Source organism: Notothenia rossii (assembly GCF_949606895.1).
Source record: "Notothenia rossii genome assembly, chromosome: 6".
NCBI lineage: Eukaryota > Metazoa > Chordata > Actinopteri > Perciformes > Nototheniidae > Notothenia > Notothenia rossii.
In genome coordinates, this window is record NC_136909.1 from 2,572,906 (window position 1) to 2,595,660 (window position 22,755).

Genomic DNA, 22,755 nt, shown 5'->3' on the forward strand with positions numbered 1-22,755 from the left:
TGAATAAAAATAGATCTCCTCCGGCCTCGACACATTTTCTCTGCTCGCAGATCCGTTTGCATGCGGCTGTGATCAGAGAGCGCTTTGACTCAGGGAGGGGAGGCTTACTTTAAATGTATTATGTTACAATCACCTGTAAAAGCTATATGCAAACAAGACCAGAACATACATATCAAAAGGATGTTTTTTACTGAAGTGTATTCTGTAAGACAACAGAACAATGTGACCTTAGAAAATAAAGATATTTAGGAACAGAAATTAGTTTATTTATCGGAAAACCTGCCTGACAGAAGCCTAACGCTGAAACAGCACATACTTTATAAAAGCAGAACTAAAATCTGAGCTGACAGAAAGCTCTCACACAGTATTTTATAAACATATAGGAGCACCTGCTGAATACAAAATAATAAGATGCAGTAGGCGTATAGATTCAAACTAAAACCAATAGACAGTATAACAAGGGGAAGGCTATTGACTGGTGCACACTACAGACTGAATGAAATTGGTGATGACTATAGACTGGTACAGGCTAAACACTGCCTGAAATAGGTGCAGACTAAAGACCGTATAAAATATAGACAGGTGCTGATTTAAGACTGGTGCAGACTATATACTGGTGAACATGATATACTGGTGCAGACTATATCTACTGGTGAAGATGATATACTGGTGCAGACTATATACTGGTGCAGACTATATACTGGTGCAGACTATATAGTGGTGAAGATATACTGGTGAAGATGATATACTGGTGAAGGCTATAGACTGGTGCAGGCTATAGACAGGTGCAGACTATATAGTGGTGAAGATATACTGGTGAAGATGATATACTGGTGAAGGCTATAGACTGGTGCAGGCTATAGACAGGTGCAGACTATATACTGGTGGAGGCTGGTGGAGGCTGGTGGAGGCTGGTGCAGGCTATAGTCTGGTGCAGGCTATAGACTGAATTAATGTAGGTGCAGACTATAGACTGGTTGAGACAAAACTATATTTAGTCTGCCCCAGTCTATCTTTACTATACATAGACTGGTGCAGAATATAGATTGTCGAAACAGGTTTATTATATAAGATTATATATACTTTATTGATCCCAATATGGGATTTTTTTTCTCACAGCAGCAGACAAAACCAACTGTTAATGCAGATGTAATTTAAAAGCTGTTATGACTATGCAAACTCATACTATACGTAGTACACTATGTTTACATGCTGTCAGGTGCAGATGATTGTATCTGATGCTCCAATTTCGGCCCCGCCTTCTAAACCGCCTCAGCCAATGGGAGCTCGGTGGGCAGGGCTCGGCTGCACACTGGCTCGCGCGGAGTCCTCGCGCCAGCAGCAGACGCTCCTCGCGCTCTCTGAGTTTCCACATCCTCCGGTCCATGGATTACACAGTTTCCCTCCAAGTGGAACATCAGCTGGCGGTGTTTCCCACGCACCTCTACCAGGAATACAGCGTGGAGGTTCAGGTGCGTGCCCCTCTTCCTCTCATCTTCCTCTCATCTTCCTCTCTTCCTCTCCTCTTCCTCACAGCAGGACTTTATGGAGATGCGTTTCTGCAGCTGCTCGCGCTGCATGCTGATTTCTCTCAGACTCTTGTTGCTGTTGTGCACGTGTCCAGCTGGGCCTCATAAACAGCTCGTGCATGCAGGTGTGTGTGGTGTAAAGTAACTGAGTACATTTACTCAAGTACTGTACTTAGGTACAATTCTGAGGTGCTTGTACTTTACTTGAGTGTTTCCATGTTATGCTACTGTGTACTTCTACTCCACTACATGTATTTCCATCCCTTTAGTATACTTCACAGATCTGGATGAATGATGTGAAATCTAACCAAGTGTTAAATCAGACTTTAGTTCCACCTGGAGTAAATCCACCAGCTACCCTGCAGTATACAAAGTCATTCAAACTAGCTGCACCTTTAGCAGCTTTGAGAACACTTTCATGATTTCACTATATTTTGATGATAATAACTTTTCTACTTTTACTTGAGGGACATTTTTAATGCAGTATTTCTACTCTCTGGTACTTCTACTTTTACTCAAGTATAAGACCTGAGTTCACTTTTACAGTAGTACAAGTTTCAAAATCGGGTCAGTTCTTCTTGTTTTCTTCTTCATAAAACTTCTTGTTTTATTTGTAGGAATGTGAAGCTCTGTCAGCTCACCGCTCTGCGTGCAGGGTGTCGATTCTCTCAAGGTGACACCTAAAGTGTGTGTGTGTGTGTGTGTGTGTGTGTGTGTGTGTGTGTGTGTGTGTGTGTGTGTGTGTGTGTGTGTGTGTGTGTGTGTGTGTGTGTGTGTGTGTGTGTGTGTGTGTGTGTGTGTGTGTGTGTGTGTGTGTGTGTGTGTGTGTGTGTGTGTGTGTCAGGACACTATGGGTCTATGATGTGGGATATAATAACTTTCCTCCATTGATGTTTCCTTATGAGAGGTTTCTGTAGTCGACTGCAGGTCAAAGGTTCCTATTGTTTTTATGAGTCATTATTACATGTGTGGGATTGTTGGTCTATCTGCATAACAGAAGAAGCAAGACCGCCTTTAGAAATAATCTGTCTATAACATGTTCAAGTATAGCAGATACAAACACACACACATCATGTGTGCAGATAAAATAATTAAACTTTTTCTTTGAGACGCTGGAACTGTCTTATTTTTCTCCTAAAAAACATATTTGATGATAAAAAAAATAGTGATTTGTTCCCTTTATTTGCAGTATTAGACTAAAGGTCCCCGTTTTCTGTCTTCCTTATGAATCATAATTACCTTGGTTTATCTGTGGCAGAAGTTACAAGGTGACACAACACTAACATGTTAAGGACAATACAATAAAACCCACAAAATAAAAACGGACTATAGGGACAAAGGACAAAAACAAGCAAACCGTGCAGTACTCATGTGGGAGCATTTGCCCCCACAGTAATAACACCGGACCCTTCCTCTTGAATGTAAGATGGGGACCGCTCCAATGGCAGACATCAGTTTTTCAACCATTACAAATATCAGGCGGTATTCATCTGAACATTTCTAGAGTATTGTGACGCATGCAGCATACAAAGCAACTCTTATGTTGTGTCCATGTCTACGTTCATAATTGGAATCTAAACTAAGAGCAAAGTTATATGGAATAAAAGACTCTTTGCATCGACGCCCGAAAAGATCACATTTTAGGGCACGATTGAAGCATGAGATGACTGTCATTGCCACACCTCGTGTTTAAGAAAAGGCTTCTTAACTCTGGAAAACATTTGTCCTTCAAAGTTTAAATAATATTCAAACACGTCGTGTATAATCTCTGAACAAGATCCACTGATGAGCAGTGATATTCAGCGTTGAATCGTGTCTGGAGAAACGATAACAAAGCTTTTACTTTGAGAAGCTGTGGGAGAGGATTAAGGCCACACCTCAGCTTCATGGCCTTCCCGTTTTATTTTGACATTTATTTTGTTCTCCCTCTTCCCTGATTGTGTGATTGTGTTCACCTGCTGCCCCGTGTCTCACCTGCCCAGCTGTGTCTTGTCTTGTGATTACCCCCGTGTGGATTTAGCCTCGTCTTCCCTTGTGCTCTCGGTCATTTCGTCGTCGTTGTTTCTCTGGTTTTGGCTCCTGGATGTTTCTCTGTATTCTGGCTTTCCCTCCAAGTCTTCCTGCTTAGTTGTTTTGTTTTTGTTTTGCTCCTTTTCCTTCTGATGATCGTGCCTGCTTGTGCATGTTTCTAGTGTTTGTTTGGAACAGCTTTCTTTTATACACCAACCTCTTTATTCAGCATTTGGGTCCTGATCCCCTCCTGCTCCTGACCCTCTCATTCTGTTTGAGATCGGATCAAAAGTAATGTCAAGATTTGTTTCTAATCCTCTTCTGCAACCAGAATACTGTTCCCTTTTTTCTTTCCTCAAAAAACGAACTGAATTAATTATTTGATTATCAAACAAGTTGCTGTTAATTAAAATGTCCCAATTTGGGACATTTTTGTAATTTCTCCAGCAAGGAAATCAAACGGAACAAAAATATAAAACACACTTGTTATTTAATTTGCTTTCATGTCTCTCAGGTGGCTTTTTACAAATCAGACAGTAATTGCTTTGTTCCCCCTCCCCCCAATGTGTTTGTCTTTACCACACAATGATGTCCTTAATTAGGTCTGAAACTGACGGTTGTTGGCGTCATCAATAACCGGGCTGATTAGTTTTATTGATTAATCAGAAAGTTGTTGGGTGTATAACGTGGAGAAAATCACATTCCAGAACCCAAATGTATTTAGTTTACTTCACAAGAAACGTAAATACTCACGTTTGAGGAACTGAGGGCAGTTATTTTGTTTGGTTGTATTGCATATTAATGTAAATGAATTGACATTTCATTGATTCTCTGTTGACGAATTCGTGGGAAATGTTTTTTAAGTTCGCTGTATTGTTTTCTAAATACACTTAAAGATTCAATTTTTTTAGATTGTAATATAGATCTAGTCGGTGTCACTTTGGTCCAACAGAAGATGTTTCATCTTAAAGCAGCTCTCTCTTTCACCTGCAGCTCCACTCCAGATACGGATGATGTGTTTGGTTCTGCAGCCTCCAGCCAGATGAGAAAGAAAAATGCAGCGTTTCAAAGACGAGACGCTCCGAGCTGCATCTCAATCTGCCTCATTTAGAGTTTCCCTGAGAAGCTGCAGCAGATCTACACAAAGAACCACTGTTAGCCAGCAGAGGGCTCCATGTAGGAAGCTCCATGCCAGGGCTATTCAACTACACATTCAGTTGGGCCAGATTTTATAACTACAAAATTCAGCTGGGCCAGACATTCAGCGGCCTGTAAAAAGCGGGTAGTGACACATTTTAAACCAACACATATTACTGCGATGAAAAACATGCAATTTTTATTCAATGCTCATCTAACAAAAGGTACGTCAAAAAGTGCATAAAAACTCAACAAATTAGCATTAATTTAACAGAGTCTGAAAAAAAAGGTCACAGTCGTAGCATTACATTTGTTTGCTTTAGAAGTCAAATATTCAGGTTATTTTTTTTTGAACCAGGCACATCACAAAGTGCATTTACTGAATACAATAATAGCAGTCTTAATAAATGTCCTCACATCCAAAACAAACAGCTAAAGAGCTCCAATGCAACACAAAGAGGTAGTACTGTAGCAATACTATTTTTTCACTTTTCAAGTAATAACAAAAAAATCATACGTTTTGGTCACATTTGACCCAGACACATTACAAAGTGCATTTAAATGAATACAGAAAGAACTGTCAAACCCTTCAGTGCACAAACCCATAACAAGGGATACGGGTAACTATATGAATGAATACTACACTACACGTCTACTATAGTAAACTAGGTGCTTACTATCACCTCATTTCTGATTTGTCATCGCTGACTTCCTCAATGGGAGAGGGGACATTTTTAGTTTTGAACAAGAGCAGTGATTTGTGGCTCATAGGATGTCAATGCAATCCTAAGACATTGGTGAAGAGTGCTGTCAGTCAGGGAGCAGCGAGTGCTACTTTTGATTGAGTTCATGTGTGAAAAGCTTGATTCACATGTGTATGTTGATCCAAACATACTGAGCACACAGATCGCTACTTTCTGAACGTTAGGGAACTGCTGTTTTTTGACATCACTCCAAAACTTCGCTGGCCCGTTAGTGCGCTGCATGTCAATACGTTCCAGTGTATATTTCCCCTTGTCGATGCAGGGGACCACTTCCTTTGCTCTGGTTGATACGTCCCCCTCTATGGCAACAGTGAAGGGGTCTCTGGCAAAGCCCATCACCTCTGTGGGCAGAGCAAGTCCATCCAATCGACCGGCAAAGTTCTCTTTCAACCTCGCAATGAAATCTTTCATCACATCCGTGATTTGTGCCGGAGATGTGATGTGTTTGGGGAGCGTCGGAAAATGCAGCATCCGACCCGTGCTCAAGTCGGTCGCGAAAAGGTCCAGCTTGACTTGGATCTGCTCCACAAGATCAATGACCGTTTTGTCTCTGTTTACGCTTCAGAGTTGAGAGGGACATGTTTTAGAGTTGTTATCATAGTACCACCGTTACTAGCACCACTAGATGCACTTTCAAAAAACGTGCTACGTTGTGGTTTGGTGGTTTCTATGCAACGTGGAGTGTTGCGTTCATGGTCTGTACTAGTGTAGGAATTTGGCTACGGGAGGCTGGGCCACTCGGGAGTTGGTTCTGGGCCGCATCTGGCCCGCAGGCCGCCAGTTGAATAGGCCTGCTCTATGCTATCAGAGCTGCAGGAATGAGTCCCAAAAACTCGATTCCTGTCCCCTGGTCTGGAGGTTAATGGGTTTCTGAATGTGTTTTTGCTCAGAAATAAGGTCTGTGGTTTACACAAGCTGAAGAGATGTCAACGTTTTGTTCTACGACATAAAATGCGTCAGTAAATATCTCACCGCTGGATTCAAAACCGAGGTTGCTAACGAGTGTCTAAATGAAACGACTAAACGCCATCACGCCCAACGTTAGCCACCTTTAGCTTAGCGGTGGTGAGGTGAAGTCATGTGACCGTGCTGTAGTTCCTTTATAGCCCAACATTAGCCTCCTTTAGCTTAGCGGTGGTGACGTGAAGTCATGTGACCGTGCTGTAGTTCCTTTATAGCCCAACATTAGCCTCCTTTAGCTTAGCGGTGGTGAGGTGAAGTCATGTGACCGTGCTGTAGTTCCTTTATAGCCCAACATTAGCCTCCTTTAGCTTAGCGGTGGTGACGTGAAGTCATGTGACCGTGCTGTAGTTCCTTTATAGCTCAACATTAGCCACCTTTAGCTTAGCGGTGGTGAAGTGAAGTCATGTGACCGTGCTGTAGTTCCTTTATAGCCCAACATTAGCCTCCTTTAGCTTAGCGGTGGTGACGTGAAGTCATGTGACCGTGCTGTAGTTCCTTTATAGCCCAACATTAGCCTCCTTTAGCTTAGCGGTGGTGAAGTGAAGTCATGTGACCGTGCTGTAGTTCCTTTATAGCCCAACATTAGCCTCCTTTAGCTTAGCGGTGGTGACGTGAAGTCATGTGACCGTGCTGTAGTTCCTTTATAGCCCAACATTAGCCACCTTTAGCTTAGTGGTGGTGACGTGAAGTCATGTGACCGTGCTGTAGTTCCTTTATAGCCCAACATTAGCTTTTTACTTCAGAAATCATAAAGTGGTGTTAATATGTGGAGATTATCTTGCTGAATTAAACGTGTTAGAATAAACGTTGAGATTATTTTCTGCAATAATCCAAAATCACATGGAGAAATCCCATTGATTATTTTTGTCACTGCAGCACTTGTACGACACAAACCTCTCCATCACACAATGTGAAAGTTTTACTACGAACAGCAACACGTTACAGACGGCCTCAGATCGTAAATCTCCTTCATGGACCCTTGCTTTAATATCCCAGTGATTTTCCTGCGTCTCCTCTGGCCCTCCAGTCATATTTTCTATTTCTGAAAAAGCTTCAAGAGAGGAGAAAAACACTTCCATTATTCCCCCGCCTGCTGCCTATAATTTGGGATGCCTATAAATAAAAAGCCTTTGAAGCTCAGTGCTTCCATGTCATCAATAACGGTTTGCTTTTGTAAAGTTGAAATTGCCTTCTTTGTTGCTTTGCTCTGCCTTCTTGCCGCAGTCGTTCGCAGTTCTGTCTCCATTGTATCTTTCACAGAAGGTCAACAGAGATGGGTGTGAGGATATTTTTAAATAGCACACAAAGAACCAAACGGCTGTGTTTTCACAGATTGTGGACGTGGTTTTGAATCAAACAGCAAAGTCATGGCGGAGGGAGATGTGTGCTCTATGAAAGGTGACGAATCGTCTCCTGCTGTTTTTCAGAACAGCAGAATGAACTTTAAAGAGTCCAGGCTGGCCCTCGATCTGCAGAACAATGGGCATTTGCCTTTTCAAAGTATAATGCACTCTGCCTTTATTTGTAGTTTTTAAAAGAGATGTCGAATAAATCATCCAGAAACCTCTAGGACTGTCCAATTAACATCTTTGAGAAAAAACCAACCTTGGTTCTTTTGCAAAGACAGGAAAGTGAATTCATTGCTTGGAATGATCATAATTCAACTCTCAAACCTGCGAATGAGTTTCTGGATTTGATAGAATATAATGCTTAAATCAATGAGGCTAAAGACACTGGTAGTTTTGAAGGAATCCATCAATAAAGTTCCATAAAGTTTAGAGAGATAGAGTCAAAAAGATGTTTTGATTTTGATGCTAGAGGTATCTGCTGAATCCAAATCCCTCTCTAGACTGAGGAATTGCAAAAAGTTCATAAAAGGTTCTCCAATGTGCTCACGGTGTTTGCGTCCAGACTGATTAATGATATGAACCATTTTTAACAAAAAAAAACACAAGACTAACGCTGAGCCTCTGAATCTTAATGCCTTTATTACAGAACTCTATACCGATCGATGTACTTATTGGATCTGCACAAACAAGTTTAGCTAACATCCTGAGATTCCACAGATTATAGAAATATAAGGATCATCACTGAGCGATCAGACCTCGTGACAGGGGAAGCAAATAAAGACAACACACGATGTAGCTTTAGGTAGCAAAACACGGAGATATGCTCACCTTTGCTGTTATTCTGATCAAAAGTCGTGTTCAATGGCATTAAAACGAGAGAAAACGCGGCTGAATGTTAATCCATAGGTTAATCCAATGTGTCTGTCACTTTGAAAAAAATATTGATAATCCATAATTCAATTTATATGCAAAAATCGGGGAATAAAAATGAGCTGCTAATGGTAGCCAGCAGAGGCTAGCGCAGCTTCCGGTTTTTTTACGAGTCACTCTCACTCCTTATCTGGTAACCTGTGTGTGTATGTGGGAGTTCCCCTCGATTCCATTGGCTCTGACGGTTAGAAAGAGATGTCAATCATCCAAATCGACCAAGGGGGGCCAGAGATATGGAAAATCCACCCAAATGACCCCAGAAGTGTTTTTTTTTTGCTGAATCTGTCTAAAAAGGTCAAATATCACTTGTTTTGCATCAATCCTGAAACAGGGTATTATATGTTGTACTTTGGATTCCTAAAGCTTTTAGTTTACTCACCCATCATTCAAGGGTGGTTGACACTATAAGTACAACATATCTTTTGGGCGGACACTATAATTTACAGTTTTTTACCATGTTCAATCTGAATTTTTTTTAAATAAAAAATATCGATATTGATTCTGACTTTTCTACATCCAACTCACAGTTTAATCATTACTTTGAGAAAAAAGATGATTAATTTCCCCCTTTTAGAAGGGAAGATATGGTCATTTGTTCTGAAAATGTTATTTTCGAGCCTGAGACCTAGAAAACAGGCTTGGGGGTCAACAGGTTAAGAGCACCAAGTGAGTCCTTTTATTATCCAAACAGAAGTCATCCCTGCATGTCAAACTTTCCAGATTCAAACTATACAATCTCATATAACAAACTTGGCAGACATAAATTAAAGCCTGCCGATCGATGGATGTTTGCAACCGTCCTTTCCAAACTTTACTTTCCCAATGCTGTGAAGTAAAAACAAATTCGAAGTCAGGAAAGAGTGATGGTGTCGATCGTTACTTTATATTGTTAGACTTCCTGAGTTGAGGTGCTCGTAAATTAGTACTGGGAGGGAAAAGTCGAACCAGTGCATCCTTAGATTCCAAGAACATTCTCTGAAAAAGGCTAAAACTCATCCTGAAGTCAACAAAAGACCAAGCAGTTCTTAGAATTAAGTGTTGGATTTCTTTAATATCAGTATGTAGGGTCTCTACTTTAAAGAGTCCTGTCCTGCTGATGTTCAGGTGTATATCAGTATGTAGGGTCTCTACTTTAAAGAGTCCTGTCCTGCTGATGTTCAGGTGTATCAGTATGTAGTGTCTCTACTTTAAAGAGTCCTCTCCTGCTGATGTTCAGGTGTATATCAGTATGTAGTGTCTCTATTTTAAAGAGTCCTCTCCTGCTGATGTTCAGGTGTATATCAGTATGTAGTGTCTCCACTTTAAAGAGTCCTCTCCTGCTGATGTTCAGGTGTATATCAGTATGTAGCGTCTCTACTTTAAAGAGTCCTCTCCTGCTGATGTTCAGGTGTATATCAGTATGTAGTGTCTCTACTTTAAAGAGTCCTCTCCTGCTGATGTTCAGGTGTATATCAGTATGTAGTGTCTCTACTTTAAAGAGTCCTCTCCTGCTGATGTTCAGGTGTATATCAGTATGCAGTGTCTCTACTTTAAAGAGTCCTGTCCTGCTGATGTTCAGGTGTATATCAGTATGTAGTGTCTCTACTTTAAAGAGTCCTCTCCTGCTGATGTTCAGGTGTATATCAGTATGTAGAGTCTCTACTTTAAAGAGTCCTCTCCTGCTGATGTCCAGGTGTATATCAGTATGTAGTGTCTCTACTTTAAAGAGTCCTCTCCTGCTGATGTCCAGGTGTATATCAGTATGTAGAGTCTCTACTTTAAAGAGTCCTCTCCTCTGATGTTCAGGTGTATATCAGTATGTAGTGTGTCTACTTTAAAGAGTCCTCTCCTGCAGTCTGTAGTGTCTCTACTTTAAAGAGTCCTCTCCTGCTGATGTTCAGGTGTATATCAGTATGTAGTGTCTCTACTTTAAAGAGTCCTCTCCTGCTGATGTTCAGGTGTATATCAGTATGTAGAGTCTCTACTTTAAAGAGTCCTCTCCTGCTGATGTTCAGGTGTATATCAGTATGTAGTGTCTCTACTTTAAAGAGTCCTCTCCTGCTGATGTTCAGGTGTATATCAGTATGTAGTGTCTCTACTTTAAAGAGTCCTCTCCTGCTGATGTTCAGGTGTATATCAGTATGTAGTGTCTCTACTTTAAAGAGTCCTCTCCTGCTGATGTTCAGGTGTATATCAGTATGTAGAGTCTCTACTTTAAAGAGTCCTCTCCTGCTGATGTTCAGGTGTATATCAGTATGTAGTGTCTCTACTTTAAAGAGTCCTCTCCTGCTGATGTTCAGGTGTATATCAGTATGTAGTGTCTCTACTTTAAAGAGTCCTCTCCTGCTGATGTTCAGGTGTATATCAGTATGTAGTGTTTCTACTTTAAAGAGTCCTCTCCTGCTGATGTTCAGGTGTATATCAGTATGTAGTGTCTCTACTTTAAAGAGTCCTCTCCTGCTGATTTTCAATCTGTTGGAGAGAAATTCCCATTCACATTGTAGGTTTTCTGTTAAAATGTCCAAGCAACAATTAACCTGGACATATTTTTCAGTAACCAGATGCCAGGCGTTGTAGTCACATCCGTGACGTTGAAACTTCCTTAATATCCTATAATTGGAAGCATGTTTCCTCATCGTTGAAGTCAATTATCCAACATACTGCAGTTTAAGTGTAAAAGAAGCTTCCATGTGAGAGATAAAGGTCCCTCTGCACTCATTACTGTTAAACAAGTGGTCAGTAAAAGCCAAAGATCACCTAATGACCTTTTAAGTGATGATCCACCAAGTGAGGTAATGCTATGAATAATTAACTGGACCCATTATTGTTTGCATTTAAAGCAATAGAATGCATTCTTTGGTATCCCCTGATTGGCTGTTGCTGCACCAGGAGAGTGTTTTAAATCTCAGATGAGCTCGATATATGGATCCAAACACTTCACCGTACAGTTTAGTGCTTTGTGGATGAGACGCAGCGAGCCGTTAACCACAGACAGGATGTGAATTCACAGCCTCTTGCAACAGGTGTAATATTCAGGCTGTCAATCCAAACTAACAACACCCCTGTTTTGTTGTTTGTTTTTCACCTTCTTGGCACCATGAGGAGGTGGTGGGAGAATCGATTAATTGTAAACACAGAGCTGAATCCCAGATCAGATGGAGCTGAAGGCTCTTTGAGCATGTTTTCTCTCACTGATTGTGCTGTTACGTTAAATGTTTGTTGTTTGTTTTTCATGTATTGTGTCTTGATTTGTGTCTGTTGATGTTACACATGGAGCTGCAAGTCACATTTGAGACTTGATCTGACCTTTAAAGTATTATCGTATTGTATAACTGAAATCCTACTATATACAGTGGGGCAAAAAAGTATTTAGTTAGCCACCAATTGTGCAAGTTCTCCCACTTAAAAAGATGAGAGGCCTGTAATTTTCATCCTAGGTATACCTCAACTATGAGAGACAGAATGAGAAAAGAAAATCCAGAAAATCACATTGTCTGATTTTTAAAGACTTTATTTGCAAATTAAGGTGGAAGATAAGTATTTGGTCAATAACAAACAAACAAGATTTCTGTCTCTCACAGACCTGTAACTTCTTCTTTCAGAGCCTCCTCTGTCCTCCACTTGTTAACTGTATTAATGGCACCTGTTTGAACTCGTTATCAGTATAAAAGACACCTGTCCACAACCTCAAACAGTCACACTCCAAACTCCACTATGGCCAAGACCAAAGAGCTGTCAAAGGACAACAGAAACTAAATGGTAGACCTGCACCAGGCTGGGAAGACTGAATCTGCAATAGGTAAGCAGCTTGGTGTGAAGAAATCAACAGTGGGAGCAATTATTAGAAAATGGAAGACATACAAGACCACTGATAATCTCCCTCGATCTGGGGCACCACGCAAGATCTCACCCCGTGGGGTCAAAATGAGAAACAAGAACGGTGAGCAAAGATCCCAGAACCACACGGGGGGACCTAGTCAATTACCTGCAGAGAGCTGGGACCAAAGTAACAAAGGCTACCATCAGTAACACACTACGCCGCCAGGGACTCAGATCCTGCAGTGCCAGACGTGTCCCCCTGCTTAAGCCAGTACATGTCCAGGCCCGTCTGAAGTTTGCTAGAGAGCATTTAGACGATCCAGAAGAGGATTGGGAGAATGTCATTTGGTCAGATGAAACCAAAATAGAACTTTTTGGTAAAAACTCAACTAGACGTGTTTGGAGGAGAAAGAATGCTGAGTTTCATCCAAAGAACACCTACTGTGAAACATGGGGGGGGACATCATGCTTTGGGGCTGTTGTTCTGCAAAGGGACCAGGACGACTGATCCGTGTAAAGGAAAGAATGAATGGGGCCATGTATCGTGAGATTTTGAGTGACAACCTCCTTCCATCAGCAAGGGCATTGAAGATGAAACGTGGCTGGGTCTTTCAGCATGACAATGATCCCAAACACACCGCCCGGGTAACGAAGGAGTGGCTTCGTAAGAAGCATCTCAAGGTCCTGGAGTGGCCTAGCCAGTCTCCAGATCTCAACCTCATAGAAAATATTTGGAGGGAGTTGAAAGTCTGTGTTGCCCAGCGACAGCCCCAAAACATCACTGCTCTAGAGGAGATCTGCATGGAGGAATGGGCCAAAATACCAGCAACAGTGTGAAAACCTTGTGAAGACTTACAGAAAACATTTGACCTCTGTCAATGTGATTTTCTGGATTTTTCCCCCTCATTCTGTCTCTCATAGTTGAGGTATACCTAGGACGAAAATGACAGGCCTCTCTCATCTTTTTAAGTGGGAGAACTTGCACAATTGGTGGCTGACTAAATACTTTTTTGCCCCACTGTATACTATATGACGCCTGGAGGGAATTTCTTCAAATTAAGCACACACGTCCACAAGCAAAGGATGATCTAATTAGATTCCCGGGGTGAAAGGACAAGGTCACTGCGGCCTCAGATCTGTCGCATTCATGTGAACGTAATATCTCTGGAACAAAATGGAATTCAATTTGGCACCATCGTCTTCTTGGACTCAAGAGTGGAAGGATTTAGAAAAACACACAAAGGTCAAAACTCAAGATCAATGAGAAACCCATTTTGTCTGCCATATATCAAGAGTTCAAAGGTTGATTCTGACAATTCCACACGCATGTCTGGAATAAAATACATTTTGGATTGATTTGGATGTAAAGTGCACGTCGACTGGTTGGCGGAGGAATACATTCACAAAGGGTTAGTTCTGTCCATGGTAGCATCATGTCTTTATGTGTGGATTTAGGCAGTTTGTAGGTTAGTTAGCTAGTTATTTTTCCAAAGGTTTTATCCTCATATGCACATAAGCTACAGGGTAGAAATGGCAATGGCATTCTTCTGACCTGAGCTCCTCCAACAATGCAACATATATAATAACATACAAAATGCAAAACAAAAAATAGTGCAACAAGTCTATATACATGTAAATAGAATATGATATGTACAAGAACAGAATATGAAATTAAATAATGTACATTCAGACAAAATTAAAAACGGTTTATTGCGGTGATAACTATTTATATAAATAAGTAGACAAACAGATGAATGTTTATCGGGGCACTTTACAGAGTTCAGGTGTTTAGCGGTCTTATGGTCTGTGGGATAAAACTGTCCCCACGTCTGGTGGTTTTAGTCCTGATGTACCGCCTGCCTGTAGTTAGTCGGTTAGTTTGTTGGTTAGTTAGTTGGTTGGTTGGTTTGTAAGTTAGTTGGTTAGTTTGTAGGTTAGTTAGTTAGTTGGTTGGTTTGTTAGTTGGTTGGTTTGTTTTTTAGTTTGTAGGTTAGTTAGTTGGTTGGTTGGTTTGTAAGTTAGTCGGTTAGTTTGTAGGTTAGTTAGTTAGTTGGTTGGTTTGTTGGTTAGTTTATAGGTTAGTTAGTTGGTTTGTTGGTTCGTTAGTATGTTAGTTGGTTGGTTGGTTTGTAGGTTAGTTAGTTGGTTGGTTAGTTGGTTTGTAAGTTAGTTGGTTAGTTTGTAGGTGAGTTAGTTGGTTGGTTGGTTTGTAGGTTAGTTAGATGGTTGGTTAGTCGGTTGGTTTATAGGTTAGTTAGATGGTTGGTTAGTTAGTTAGTTGGTTGGTTTGTTAGTTGGTTGGTTTGTAGGTTAGTGAGTTGGTTGGTTTGTTGGTTAGTTAGTTAGTTGGTTGGTTAGTTAGTTGCTTGGTTAGTTAGTTGGTTGGTTAGTTAGTTGGTTGGTTTGTTTGTTAGTTTGTTGGTTTGTAGGTTAGTGAGTTGGTTGGTTTGTTGGTTGTTTACCGCCTCTTGCAACAGGTGTAATATTGTCGTGTTTCCTTGACAGCGGATGATGTGAGTCATCCGGCTCGATGTGCCCGCACAGCATTAAACTCATTAGTAAATAGAATATGATATGTACAAGAACAGAATATGAAATTAAATAATGTACATTTAGACAAAATTAAAAACGGTTTATTGCGGTGATAACTATTTATATAAATAAGTAGACAAACAGATGAATGTTTATCGGGGCACTTTACAGAGTTCAGGTGTTTAGCGGTCTTATGGTCTGTGGGATAAAACTGTCCCCACGTCTGGTGGTTTTTGTCCTGATGTACCGCCGGCCTGTAGTTAGTCGGTTAGTTTGTTGGTTAGTTAGTTGGTTTGTAAGTTAGTTGGTTAGTTTGTAGGTTAGTTAGTTGGCTGGTTTGTTAGTTGGTTGGTTTGTTTTTTAGTTTGTAGGTTAGTTAGTTGGTTGGTTGGTTTGTAAGTTAGTCGGTTAGTTTGTAGGTTAGTTAGTTAGTTGGTTGGTTTGTTGGTTAGTTTGTAGGTTAGTTAGTTGGTTTGTTGGTTCGTTAGTATGTTAGTTGGTTGGTTGGTTTGTAGGTTAGTTGGTTGGTTAGTTGGTTTGTAAGTTAGTTGGTTAGTTTGTAGGTGAGTTAGTTGGTTGGTGGGTTTGTAGGTTAGTTAGATGGTTGGTTAGTCGGTTGGTTTATAGGTTAGTTAGATGGTTGGTTAGTTAGTTAGTTGGTTGGTTTGTTAGTTGGTTGGTTTGCAGGTTAGTGAGTTGGTTGGTTTGTTGGTTAGTTAGTTAGTTGGTTGGTTTGTTTGTTAGTTTGTTGGTTTGTAGGTTAGTGAGTTGGTTGGTTTGTTGGTTGTTTACCGCCTCTTGCAACAGGTGTAATATTGTCGTGTTTCCTTGAAAGCGGATGATGTGAGTCATCCGGCTCGATGTGCCCGCACAGCATTAAACTCATTAGGCTGACCAGTGTCACATGTTTATTGTCCCAGCAGCCCAGCATTGATCTCATTAGGCTGACCAGTGTCACATGTGTATTGTCCCAGCAGCCCAGCGTTTGCCCTGCATGTTGCTCTGGCTGCTCACCAGGCTGATTACATTACTGAAGAGCAGGCAGGCTGCCCGGCCGCGCTCGTGTTGATGTTTTCACTCAGCAGATCTGAGCGAGGCGCTTAGGTCACGCTGCATGGGAATAGGCCACTTAGCAGCAAACACAAAGTAACTGCTCATTGTTTAGACCTGCAGGCATGGCATTACAGTTTGGCTCGCCTTCGCCTCCCAAAGCCAAACGCTGCAGAATAAAAAGGCCGTTCTTCACTTCAGATCAGTGGAGAGAATCTGCTGCACCCGGGCTTTTGGGGTTATCCAAAAGAAACGGAAAGTAATCATGTTACTTTTATATTTTGATACTCAGATGTATATGTCTGCATATTTAACTACGGATTTCTCTTTATCCTGCAACTGGATGACTAACAGGAGGGCTACCTTTGGATAAACTCTGCTCTCTGTCATCCCACTTCTAATGAGAAAGGTAAATAGGGAATACTAGCAAGATTACAGTGTTACGATGTGATCGACATATTATAGGTACTGCATACAGTTTCTTTATGGTTTATATTTAGGCAATTTTTCTTTATTTTAAATACATTTCTTTAATAGTGCATTAGGTGGACTCCTGATTTATTCAACAAACAAATATTCCATTATTTTGATTAATGTATTAGGCTTGAACAGCATTTGTAAACTATCACTGTTACTACATTTGTTATACTAAATATCCTTATTTTCCAAGGTTGCATTGATCTGCATTCCATTCGATATTGTGGTAACCCAAAAGAAGCGGAAAGTAATCTGGTTACTTTTATATTTTGATACTCAGATTAGGTTACGGATAACATTTTTTGACAGTTATTGTAACAGATTACATTAACCCTGGCTACGCCTCACATTTCCAGTGAGGCTAATTTCCCCCCCCAGGGTATATATTGGATTCTCCCAATGAAGGTCAAAGGTCAGCGTGAGAGCTGCTGCTCCTCACTCTTCCTCACTAATGCAGGTCATCTCGGTTATAGAACAGATACTCAAAGACATGCTAACTGTAGAGCGACATTCAGTGACATTCAGTGACATTTAGTGATCTAAACGTCGACTCGATCCAAAAGCCAACAATCCTTTCAGTTGTCCCCGGGCAGTGATGGTCTGATACCGACACAAATAAATATATAAGCCACAATAAAGAGGAGAAAGCTGCTCAGATAAACAGAACTACAAGAAGAGTCTGTAAGAAATACGTAATGTCCCTGACAAACAAACAACACCCCTGTTTTGTCATCTGTTTTCCACCTTCTTGGCGGTCATGAGGAGGTGGTAGTGGGGAGAAGTGATTCATTGCCATCCCACTAAATATACTATTTACGACGCCTGGAGGGAATTTCTTCAAATTAAGCACACACGTCCACAAGCAAAGGATGATCTAATTAGATTACCGGGGTGAAAGGACAAGGTCACTGCGGCGTCAGATCTGTTGCATTCACGTGAACGTAATATCTCTGGAACAAAATGGAATTCAATTTGGCACCATCGTCTTCTTGGACTCAAGAGTGGAAGGATTTAGAAAAACACACAAAGGTCAAAACTAGGGGTGCACCGAATGGGAAACTCTTGGCCGAAACCGATACCGAAAATAGGAAACAGTTGGCCGAAAACCGAATGCCCGAAAATGATTAATAGAAATATATATATATATATATAATGTATACATTTTTTACCAATGTTGTTCAGCTACCTGATTATGCCAAAACTTAACTTAAATAATAATCACTATTACGGGTCCATAAAACATTTATTCAGCACTTTTGAATGCATACAGTACATTCATTCCAAGTCAAGTGCATTTTCTTTTCTCTGTAGGATAACTACAACAAAGTGCATTCAGAACAAAGCCAAGGTGCTTTAAAATAAACATCTAGGCCAGTAGGCCTACAACAACATAGTGTAAATAAAGACTGTGACAGCCAGGCCTTCAACAACAACAAATGCACCTATAAGTGCATGCATACAAATGTGCAAACTGGATAAATCCACATGAATGTAACTATTTTCAAATGAAATTACAATTAAATTTCAAGAATCTGTAAATAAGGCTGTCTGTCCTCATAAGCAAAGTAGTAAACATTGTATAAAGATACATAAAGTGAAAACTGGATACAAAATCCACAATCAATTACAAATTAAATTACAATTTCAAGAATCTGCAAATAAGGTGGTCTGTCCTCATGAGCAATGTAAACAACATTGTTTGATCTTACTCCGCATATTTGTCCGGGTGTTTTGATTTCAAGTGGTGGAGTAATCCCGAAGTGGTGAAAGTCTTTGCAGTTACACCCCCTCGAGAAATGTCAGCTGAACACGTTTTACAAATCGCAATCCGCGCCTCTTTCTCTGATATTTTTAAATATCTCCAAGCGGCCGAAAGCCGAAAGGGCCTTTTTAACCATTTTCGGCCGATCATTTTCGGCGGCCGAATATTCGGTGCATCCCTACTCAAAACTCAAGATCAATGAGAAACTCAATTGTTCTGCCATATATCAAGAGTTCAAAGGTTGATTTTGACAATATCACACGCATGTCTAATGGAATAAAATACATTTTGGAACGACTTGGATGTAAAGTGCACGTCGACTGGTTGGCAGAGGAATACATTCACAAAGGGTTAGTTCTGTCCATGGTAGCATCATGTCTTTATCTGTGGATTTAGACGGTTTGTAGGTTAGTTGGTTGTTTGGTTAGTCCGTTGGTCTGTTAACCACATTGATTGTTGATTTTGAATAATTTCTTATACAGACAATTTCAACAAATCCAACGTTTTTCCTCAAACGACACCATTGGATGGTTTTCCATGAGCTTTGGTGCAGGTTTCCACGTTCCTTTCAGGATGAATTTCCAGCTTTAAGTCTATCACCATCATCATAATATTCCTTCAGTCTCAGCTCTGCTTTATGTTTAGCACTAATGTGAGTAAGCTAACAGGTTAAAATGAAAGGGTGAACATCGTGGACCCTGCTGAACACCAGCCTGAAGAATCTTTATCTTGCTTTTGTAACAACTATAACGTGTTAACACTGCTTTTTAAAACCCCCCAAAATACTTCAAATATTTGATACTCAAATAGTACCTGTCAGGGAATAATTTCTCCTGCATGTCCGCTGAACTTTGAATCAGGGGATCGCAAGTTCAAACCCACTGCAGTCAGCATGTCGTTGTGTCCCCGAGACACTTCACCCCAAAGTGCTCCTGTGGGATAGCCCTCAGTATTGAGTAATGTCAGTCGCTTTGGATAAAAGACTCTAACATGTGACATGTCATGCATGTTATGTAATGTCCTCCTTCGCCCTCTGACACAGAGGCTCAACCTTCGACAGCTGCTATCTCCCTTAAGGAGGGGCTGCCCTAGTATTTTGTTGTTATTATCAGTTTATGACCGGGCAACTCTCGGTCAGAGATAGTTATTTTTGTTGGACACCTGGAACACATCCTTCTCGTGGTGGAGATGACCCCGAGCCATAAGCGACAACTAAAGTTCATTCAGTGTCCTCGGCTGTTTAGTCTCTATTGAAGAATGCTGATTACCCTCAGCAAACTAGTTAAACCCTCCCACCAGAGAGGAGGACCCTCAGAATTGATTTGGCATCTCAACCTGTGTCAACTCGTGGCCCGTGACACGTCGTGTGAATTCTCCGGCCGAAGCTCCAAATAAACCGTCAGTGTTTGCCATCAAAGCTCCAGTTCTCCTCGTGTCCCTCTGAGTCCTGTTTCCAATTGCTTCAGAAGTTCCCCTCACAGTACCCACTGTAGTATTTGATTAGATTGAGGCAACATTGTTTAAAAAAGGTCAAAGGCGATCCGACTGGTAGCTAGATCAGCAAATGCTTCATTTAGAGTTAAAACTAAAATGGCATCCATAATGATAAGATAAGAAGTACTTCATTGATCCAAACTGGGAAATGTTTGCATTGCAGCAGCATAAAAAACAAGGAAGTGCACATAGGTTGAAATTAAAATAATGTTAATAACAATAGGCTTTTTAGGACTTTAGATATTGTGACTTGTAGGAAAAGCTCAGTTCATTAAAGTCCCAGTGAGTCAGGACAGCGTGAAAGGAAGCCGGCATGCAATTAGCTGCTAAATGGGATTCTGCTTTATTAATGTTTTTAATTACACCTGTGTTTTCCAGCAGGTACGGGTTATATAGTGTCGTTTTCTCATTCAATTAAGAAACCCACCCTGCGTCCCCTCTTATGTCCATTATTTACCGATTGACCAAAAAGTCGGTCGTAATCTAAAACACAGGTGAAGTTTGGCTAACCTGAGGCTTTGTCTAAAACTGTTCTGACTTCTGGTGTTTCCTATTTAGTTGGACCTTCTTAAAGTCATGTTGCAGCTTTCCTAGATCTCAGCGATTACTCTGTACACTAAGTACATTGTTATTTAACCAAAAACAACCAATAATCATGAGATATGAACAATCAAATGACATCATGGTCCAATTCTCTCCACTAAAAACTAAATCTGTGCACGTGGTTATTGTTGGATTGTTCATTCGGCCACATGCACTCTACCTGTCAGCCTACATGAAGTATAAATGAACAGGAAAAGCTATTCCCAGCATGTTTAGTTATGTTTACCCCACAGTCCACCCTTCCACACCTGCCCATATTCATACATTATAAGGTAGAGCTGTTATCTCAACATTGAAGTGTGTGGTACTCGGCTCTACAGATATTGTGACTTTTAGACGGCGTTTGTTTCAGTCTGAGGGTTTTTGCCTACACTGAGTTTTACACTGATATCTGGCTCTAAGAGATGCGTTGGAGGATCTCCAAAATTCATGACCGACAGGCTCAATTTATTATATTATCATTCAGTGTCAGCAACAGGTCAGCAAAGATAAGAAGCACTCCATTACAAAAAGAAAAGTACAATTCCTGCCATTGTACCGTATCAGTGATGGATCCTTCGTGCTGCGCTGGCCGTTTTAAACCAATCTGTTCCACTTGCAAAGTCAGGCAAACTGAGGAAAATGTGGGGAATGGAGAATATGGATAGTTGGTAGACTTTGAGAACCATGACCTCGACAACTTAATCATCGCTGGGTTGTAAAGATGGCACATTTTGTCTGGTTGCTTCACATCAGCACTCTGAAAAGGTGGATGATGATTTAAGGGTTTCAGAGACTAGCTTTCTCGAACAACACTGAGAGCACGAGGGAACTGTAACTGCAGAAAAATCCAGAGAAGAAGCTCTTCATGGTTATTTAGTGGCTGCTTTAATGGAGCTGAGGTCTGGGAGGAACTACTGTATGACTACACTGGATATTTCATGAAAAGGCCAGATCATTAAAAGGTTATATCACCCTTACGGCCCGTTTACACTACAGGCATCGAAAAATGCTTTCAACGCTTCGCCGAACTGCATTGTGGGGAGCATGGCATGGCTTTGCAAGCATCACGAGCATCTATCGGCATCAGCCAATCAAATCCCGTTTATGCAAATCCCGCCAGTGCAAGCGCAGCCAATCAAACCGCGTGCAAGCTGGGAGAGCCAGACCGCAGTTCATTTCCTCATATTCCAAACGAGATATTACAGTAGCAAATCACCCGGTTCTTTACGACCAGAACTATTTACCGGGATACAAACCGGAGGAACCAGGCATGGAGGGAGGTGGCAGAGACAGTGGGTGAAACTGGTAGGTTTTCGCCTGGTAGGAGAGTTTATATCCAGTTTACTTCGTTTTAACATTTCTATTGCTTTGTATGTCGGGGGCGGGAGATTCATGTGATTGGTTGTTGGTCGCGTTGCTCGCAAAAAATCGCCAAGCTTCAGACACGCCCAGCTTCAAGATTTTTTTGATGCCTGTAGTGTAGACGGGCCGTCACACACACATTTATGTATAGAAGACATAAAAAAGTACATTTTGCATCATAGGTGACCTTTTTAAAGATGTTATTTATTGTAAATCGCTTTGGACTAAATGAAAAGTAGTGAAATGTAAAAGAAGGTTTTCAGAAAAAACGGGTTTACCCAATGAGATACTTCTGTAGACCCGGTTTATGTATTGCACAAAGAAATAGTAAATTAAGAAATGGCCGTGGGGAGCTGGTTAGAAAGAGATCTGCAGTCTTTTGGAGGTATTTTTTGTCAGTGTTGTGTTAGGCATCAGCTGAAAGGTCAGAACTCATTTTGTGATCAAGTGCCTGAAGCCTAATGCTCTGTAATTATAAATATATATCACAGCAGATATGACTAAAATGTGAACAGCCACCGATTACTCACTCTGGCTTCTTCAAGTGTCATAATATAGAAATATGCCGACTATAAGCCCTTTTCTTTTAATAGGACCTCATTATGACTTTAAGTGTATTGAGTTCTCCGTGACAGTCGCTCAGAGCACTTCTGTCTCCGGATGATACTCCTCATGTGCGGAGCCGCTGTGATTAATTGCCGGTTTTATTGTACTACTTATTTAATACGGCGTATGGAATGAATGAGCAACTTGTGATTTAGGAGCTACCACTATCACGCCTGTGTAGTCATCATTCTCCATTACACAGTCTGCACTTATTGGTGAAGGTCACTGTATTCTAAGAATCGTGAAGAAAGTCTGCTTCATTATTTTTCAGACAGGTTGTTATTCTCTGAATGCATTCCATTTTTTTTATTAACACAGGATAGTTCTACCTGACCAGCAATTAATGCAATTAATGTTAAACGTGTGAGTGTGCGTTAGACTCACGTCACGCATGTTCTGGAGTTCTT

The 22,755-nt window shown here is 40.9% G+C and overlaps 1 protein-coding gene across 1 annotated transcript in view; it reads left to right on the forward strand.

Annotated features, from left to right (window-relative positions):
* The first annotated feature begins 1,303 nt into the window (after window positions 1-1,303).
* Window positions 1,304-22,755, forward strand: part of LOC307043329 (zinc finger matrin-type protein 4-like) — a 179,387-nt gene continuing 157,935 nt past the window's right edge. The window contains exon 1 of the mRNA XM_079687709.1: window positions 1,304-1,472. Coding sequence (XP_079543835.1) covers window positions 1,386-1,472 — 87 coding nt within the window. The 5' untranslated portion in view covers window positions 1,304-1,385. The remainder of the gene's footprint in view (window positions 1,473-22,755) is intronic.